Genomic DNA, 7,454 nt, shown 5'->3' on the forward strand with positions numbered 1-7,454 from the left:
AGACATGACTGCACATGCTTCAAACCTGTGCCTCCGGAGGCAACATACCAATGCCTTGGTAGTATGCACAAATGTGCATGCACGCACATAGTTCTTAAGCAGACGTGACTGCACATGCTTCAAACCCGTGCCTCCGGAGACAATATACCAATGCCTTGGTAGGATGCACAAATGTGCATGCACGCACATAGTTCTTAAGCAGACGTGACTGCACATGCTTCAAACCCGTGCCTTTCGAAACAAAGGAGCTTGCCTTTTGCACGACCTGTTGTATAAAAATTAAATGAGCCGAAGGCGAGCATGACGTTCCCTCGCGTTGGAGGCGTCGTGTCACACGACGATGGAGAACGCGTCGCACGAACCAGCACGCTGCACGACCAACACACACTTCGACCTATGCCCCCCCCTCAAGATATTTATGAAAATTAAACGAGCTGAAGGCGAGCAAGACGTTCCCTCGCGCCGGAGGCGCCGTGTCACACGACGACGGAGAACGCGCCGCACGAACCAGCACACTGCACGACCAACACACACTTCGACCTATGCCCCCCCTTCAAGATGTTTATAAAAATTAAACGAGCCGAAGGCGAGCAGGACGTTCCCTCGCGCCGGAGTACAGTTAAATAGTTGTTGTTTCTTCCTTACTTAAAAGTTCACAGTTGATAGCGTTGGTAGTCTCCACCCGTAACTACCCCATAAATTTCCATTATCCGGAAATATAATGGGAACAAAAAGGGAAACGCGAAAGGGAAACAGGGAACCACCCGTGCAAACTGGTTTTTTCTTTGTTTAATCGCACGGAAAGGAAAAAACGAAAAATTATGTTAGTTCGAGGGTCAAACTGCAAAACGCACGAAACCACAAACCGAAAAGGAAAAACCAAGAACCAACCGCGCCAGCTGTTTTTCTTTTGCGGGAGCGCTCCGCGCGCGACACTTGTCACGCGCGAAGCGCTCGCGAACCGATCGTTAGGAGCGCTCAACGCTCGTTAACTAGCCTATTGCGGTCCTATTTCATAGGGCGCCCCACACAAGAAAATAACCAGGCCTGGTGTTATTCCTGCCCGGCCTGGCCCGGCCCGGAACTTCGCGATCCCATCTGACTCTCTTTGTCGCTCCATTCGTGTTCACAACCACCACCACACCCGTCTCCCCGGAAACCCCACAGAACCCTGCAACCACCTCCGCGCGCCGCCGCTCGCCATGGCTGCCGCCGCCGCCAGGGCAGGCGGCCGCCCGTGGCGTGTGATCCCGCGGCCGGTCATGGAGACCGTCCTCCACAACCACGCCCTCCACCCGCGCGTGCCGCAGCCGCTGCTCCTCCACGGCCCCCGCGGCGTCGGCAAGTCCACGCTCCTCCTCAACCGCCTCCTCCCTCAGTGGTCCGAGCCCCCGCACTACGCTGCCTTCGTCGACTTCCTCCACCCCTCTCCCAGTTCCCCTGCTCATGCGCCCTGGTCTCTCCTCTCAGACACGCCCCCCTCCCTGCCCTCCCTCCGCCTCCGGCTCGAGTCCGCGCTGGAGGAACTCACCCGCGCCGCAGTACTCCGAGGTGCCGTCGGTTCCAAGGACGTGCTCGCCGCGCTCTCACGGTCCCACGGCCTCCACACCGTGCTCTCTCGCCTCGCGGGCCCTGCCTCCCGCCGCGGCCAGGGCACTAACTCGGTTCCGGTGCTCTGGGCAAGGGCTGTCCTAGCTGCAACCTCCTCGGCCCGTGGTGACGACCCCACCTTCCGCATTGGTGAGGGGGAGGCAACGAACTGCTCCATGGAGGAGAGGGCGTACATGCAGGAGGCCATGGCGGCGCTGCGTGTGGCCAAGGAAGTTCTCGGGATGCAGGAGGGGTGGAGGAAGGAGGCGGTGCGGGAGATGAATAGGACAGGCCGGTTCTCCCGTCCACTGGCCAATTCGGCCACAGACTGGCCATGCCTCTTGCTGGATGTGTTGTCAGGCGCAGCCGAGGAGGATTTTTTCCAGGTAGAATTTTGTGTGATTTCAGTTGGTGCGAGGGTTCATGAGGACAATGTGAGGCAGTGTGCCAGTGATGACATTGTTGATTTGCAGCCAAAGCTGGTGCTGAACAACGTTGATGCCCTGAGGAAGGCGACATGCGAGGACGATACAATGGTACCCGCAGCAGTGTACCATGACAGCTTCATTTGGAGGGTGATAGCACTCGGTGCTAATGAACAGTGCTTACCGGTCATTATGTCCACCTCAGATGGGTAAGTGTCTGCCTGCATGTTTCTTTCTGCATGCTATGTTTGATGAATGTTGCATTACTTGGAATGAATAGAATGCATAGAGACTAAATGAATGCTCAAAGACTTGCGAGTTGCAACAAGATTGAGAAATTTGTATTGCCTTAGCATAAGGGTCTGACCTACTTTGTTGGTTTGTTGTACTATCCACATTACGAATGCACAATTTATCTGTTGATTCAAATGCTAAGAACACTCTCCATGTAAATTGGTAAAATTAATATTCCTTTTGAAATCTTTGCAGATACTATTCTTCCCAAGCATTCGTCGATTTTGGTTTTCCTAATATCTTCATTTCTCGTGAGGTATGCTTAGTTTACTTTTGGACAGTTGTTCTTTTTCCTCGTTTTCCTAAAGTCATGATTACTTTATACCACAGACGTTTGGTTGGACACCACAAGAAGCTAAGCTGCATATGGTTTCTGAGTTCTTCAGTGAACAGGAGGTAGTAAGATTTTATACTTGCTAATTCCATTTCTTTTCTCCGTTGTGCAAACTGCGTGCATAATTTCCTTCTGATGTTTATTGAAGTTATAGTGGAAAGTCGTTGATGAGCTTCTTGGACCAAACCCACGACAATTATGTGAGATATATATGCTAAAGCAAAAGGCGAATGACCCAGAGTAAGTAGCATTACCGCTTTTATCAATTAATTCTATAAACTGTCGCTTACAACGGAAGTGTTTGAAGTCTTTAGTCCTTGAGCCTTATTATTTTCAAAAATAACACTCCGCTGTTCTTAAATCCATGTCGTTTCAGACATGGGCAATCTCTAACATACAACTTTGACTGTTACTTCTCATCCCACACAAATATCTTAGTAAGAAACTGATTAACTTTAATATTATAAAATGACGAATCTAATAGTACTAGTTTTGCATGTCAAATCTGAATATTTTCTTTATATATCATCAGTCAAAATTAAAGAAGTGTGATTGCAGACATCATCTATTTCCTCATGGAGGTAGTAATCTTCAGCAGGTTAATAGTTTGCAGTTAAGTCTATTGAGTGGCAGAGTTTCATCATATTTTAAGGATTCCAAACATAGTATATTAAGAGCATCAACCTCAGTCTGTTGGACACTGCCATGCGTTCATACTTCATGTTACTGCTATTGTTGTTTAATATCCATTTGATTGCAGGGTTTTGCATGACACAAACATTGAGGAAATTATTGACACATACCTGGCACACTTGCAAGTAAGTAAATGTTTTAATCACAGCTGAAGCACCTATGCTGTATGAGATGTCATTCTCCTCATCCTGGAAAGCTTTAGTTATTTCTAGTTCGTAGATCTGCTCTTTTATCGAAAGTGTGTACTGTTGCATTAATTATCGAAACTAGGAGAAAGCAGCCAATATAAGAGGTAAACGAGCATGACCTTTGTTCCATTTCTGCTCACCAGGTATCTGTTGTGAATCCCGCAATGCAAACAGCATTAAGTATGGTGCAGAAGTTTGCTTCTGATGTACGCGAGGGTAAAGTACCAGAGAACAGATTGTCTTTTGGTGCGCCTTGGAGACATCCACGGGCTGACAATCCTGACATGTGCTATAAGTGGGCAAAGATTCAACTGATGGATTTTGTTCAGTCTTATGTAAACACAGAATTTGGGGTAACTATTACTTTCCTTCTACTACCCAGGCAATTGCATTTCTACAGTAACAAAAATATGGATGTCACATAATAGGGGAAGTGACAAAGTTAGATTGAAATGATAAGACAATATATCTTCAAATTCAAAAGCTCTAGGCGAAGTTCTCATTTTACATCATGTATTTTGTGGTTTTCCAGAGTTTTAGAGTTCTTATTTGTGTGTTTTGTAGTTGAATTACCTAGCAGATGATAGCCTGGAAATATTGGATGATCCTGCAGCAGTCGCCATGATGGAGGTATTTTGATCATTTTACATTAGATACTCAATAGTAGAATCTGTGACAGTTAAACATTTTTAGGTTTGGCCATCGAAATAGAAAACATCAGCAACATCTACAAAGCTAAATTGATATTACCAGATCTATCATCAAATACAAATATATTTTTTATAATGCATACATTTGAATCAACAATTTTAGATGGTCAAAGTGCCACCTTGGAAGCCATGTCAATGTCTAAAACTACCTACATTGCAAACTCTGATGGAGTATTGGCCTGATGATAGGATGCTTATATGTTTGATGTTTGCTAGGTTGGCTTACTTTATCAACAGAGAGATCCATCCTTTGTGCGACCAATCACACGTGGGATTCAGCGTTGTCTTGCTAGATGGTGCGTTCTTGAACTTATGTGGTATTGTAAATGTTTTTTTTTCTTATGGCACTTTTTTTGTGGTTATGCGAAGGCTTGTTCAGCAGAGACTAGAGTTGACCCTTCAAGAATCAATATCATTCTCATGGCAACGTGTAATTCGTGGGCGAAGCTATCGACACTTGATGAAGGAAGTTGGCTACAAGTAACAAGGTATATAAGAAGTTCCCAAATATCAATTAATTCATTTGAACTTGAAGTGGGGATCTTACACTAAATTTGTTATACAGTTTATGCCAAGAAAAAACAGGTTAATTTCATAATGTGGAACTGACGTGTGATTTTGATGGACTTATATAATATTCATAAGAACGTTTGAAGCATATATGATTTTGCGATCACTCACATGCACATGTAAGTTTTTTCACCTGTCATAACCATTCGCTATTTTCTGTTCAACCAGTTAGTAACCCAGTATGTGTGGATCATTATAGATTTGAATAATAATTCCGTATGTTCAGCTTTCCTCTAATCGGTTACCTCAATCTGTAGCATTACATCATCTGGTGTGAAAATTCACAGCCGTATATAGTATGCCACATCAAGCATTTTCCATTAAATGAAGCAAAGTGTAATTAGCAAACAACAGTCGTTTCCTTTAAAGAGGACCTCACTTTCAAACCACAAACTCTTGTCAAAGAGACCGACTGTCCCTGTAGTTTGTGTTCCTGTAACCTGGTGATTGTTTGGCCATAATGTTTGCCTCCAAATGTGTCCTACCTTGTGCTCACTTGATCTCCTATTTAATTTGATTTATTTGCTAGAAGCTGCTAAATTGTGCTGCATATAAAAAAAATTCCTTGCCCTTTTCTTCATCTTCAATAAGTCTCTCTGATTCCTTGCCCTTGAGCTTCCCATCATGGCCTCACCTTTCTCGTTTTTGTGTTGTAAGAATAATTTGTGCCGGTTTATCATTCTCACGCTGTTCGCTTTCTACTCAGCCTGGTAGGCAGATACAGTACGGAACATTTGAATACACTGGATGGGGATCCAACGATAATAGACGTTTCAAGTAGAAAATTGGGCTTTGATGTCTTCATGGATCAGTAGTATGGTGCAGAGTTAGGAATGCCTATTTTGTTTCTTCAATGTGAATACTTGGAAGAAGACAGTGGTTCAGCTCATCAACGAGTATTAACATTCCCACTAGTGTTTTTTTTCTTCTAATGTCCTCATTTGCATGCCACATACTCCCTCCGTCTCAGAATAAGTGTCTCAACTTTGTACTAACTTTAGTACAAAGTTGTACTAAGATTGAGACACTTATTTTGGGACGGAGGGAGTATTTTCTAACGAGTGATGTTTCATTCAGTATTACAGTACATAGTTGCATATTCCACAAACGAAATGGTGGAGGGTGCGTTTGGTTTGAGTCTTTGAGCCCAAGTTTGACATATCAAAATTTTGTCTGGCAACAGTTTGGTCAAGGTTTTGTTTGCCCATGGCTTGGCTTATGCTGGCAAGAACAAATGCACTAGAGGCAAAAGGAGCATTGGCATGTTTAAAGTTTGGCATCCATCCAAAGTTTCAAACAGAGACCAATTTTTTGGGCATGACCGAAAAATTGGTAGGGTATATGTTGGCCACAATTAAACATACCCAAATTGTCTGTAGACAAACATAATAACCATTGTGTGCTCTTAAAAGAGAAATAAAAGTGCATTCGTTTGCATACTTCAGCTCTTGGCCTGGAAATTTGTGTATCGTTAGAGTGATACTTTGTTGGTCAGGCTGTTCAACCTTTGCTGCCGTTTGTTTTTCAGGACGGCTGAGGAATTTCGCAGGTCGCCGGAGGTGGACATCTATTTTAACTAGGAGATCAATCATAGTGGCACTGTGGTTCTTTTAGGTTTATATTTATACATCGTTTTGGATGAAGATTGCCGGCTTTCCATGTACGAACTGGGAACCTCGCCCAAGTGAGACCGGAAGTCAACACGAAACCCGCTCTGTCTTGGACGTACGCTGGCATAGCAAAAGATAGCACTATTACATTTTTTGGGGGCATGTTTCTGTAACTAAATATATGATCAAATTCTGCACCAGTTCATGGTCTGACGTGCTCATACGCGCATGATACTACTGTCACTCATAGCGTAGTGGAGTAGAATGAGCATGTGTGCTGTGTCGTGTCATGTGGAACTGGCTGGTCTGCTGAATGTATGTTTGTTGCAGTAATTCTTTCGGAATAAGAGGGCGGCCCTTCACTTGATTCCCAACAGCTTAATTTAATGATGGATTCTGCCGAAATGCTGAGGCCTTGTTTGGTACTCCCTCCGTTTCAAAATTCTTGTCTTATATTTGTCTAAATACGGATGCATCAAGTCACATTTTAGTATTAGGTACATCCGTATCTAAACAAATCTAAGACAAGAATTTCGGGACGGAGGGAGTACTAGAGTTTTTGAGGGGATTATTGGGGATAATACCCGCATGGATTGGGTGAAACCACTTGTCGTGGTACTAAGTCTGACAGTAAGAGTAGGGGGTACGTATGAGGAGGCAAGGCCCTAGCTACGGCGAGGTTATACACATGAGTTTACGAGTTCAGGCCCTTCTCGGAGGAGGTAAAGCCTTACGTCTTGGTGCCCTGAGGCGGTAGACTGGAATATGGGTGTGTGTTACAAGGGATGCGAACCCTTGTCCCAGAGGCTTATATAGAGTGCGTCAGGACCCCAGCCGTCCTTCGTTACAGGGGTTCAATGTGCATTAAGATAGGGGCATTACTGGTAACGCCAGCTATAAAGTGTTATTAGTGATCTTTAAGACTACAGAGTGAACGCCTGGCCATTGCCATCCTGAGTGATTCTAGGTCTTTGTACTCCGAGTGGTTTCTTATATGGTCGAATGACTTCATCCAGGTCGAGTGAAATTGGGGGTATCCG

General features: G+C 44.6%; 1 protein-coding gene across 3 annotated transcripts; it reads left to right on the plus strand.

The window, feature by feature from the left end:
• Positions 1-1,101: 1,101 nt before the first annotated feature.
• On the plus strand, positions 1,102-6,784 carry LOC119308769. 3 transcript variants are annotated; one of them, XR_005150278.1, is made up of 12 exons: positions 1,106-1,976; positions 2,064-2,224; positions 2,505-2,565; positions 2,640-2,705; positions 2,798-2,883; positions 3,404-3,461; positions 3,668-3,877; positions 4,089-4,154; positions 4,451-4,530; positions 4,604-4,722; positions 4,800-4,923; positions 6,333-6,784. XR_005150278.1 is itself a non-coding variant. In XM_037584912.1 (11 exons), the coding sequence occupies exons 1-10, from the start codon at positions 1,203-1,205 to the stop codon at positions 4,716-4,718; spliced, it is 1,677 nt and encodes a 558-aa protein (XP_037440809.1). In that variant the 5' UTR covers positions 1,106-1,202; the 3' UTR covers positions 4,719-4,722; positions 6,333-6,784. The 3 variants fall into 3 exon arrangements, 1 of the variants encoding a protein (XP_037440809.1); XR_005150279.1 differs by lacking the exon at positions 4,800-4,923 and having other exon boundaries at positions 1,102-1,976; positions 4,617-4,722; XM_037584912.1 differs by lacking the exon at positions 4,800-4,923.
• Positions 6,785-7,454: the final 670 nt, after the last annotated feature.

Source organism: Triticum dicoccoides, chromosome 5B (genome assembly GCF_002162155.2).
Source record: "Triticum dicoccoides isolate Atlit2015 ecotype Zavitan chromosome 5B, WEW_v2.0, whole genome shotgun sequence".
Lineage (NCBI taxonomy): Eukaryota > Viridiplantae > Streptophyta > Magnoliopsida > Poales > Poaceae > Triticum > Triticum dicoccoides.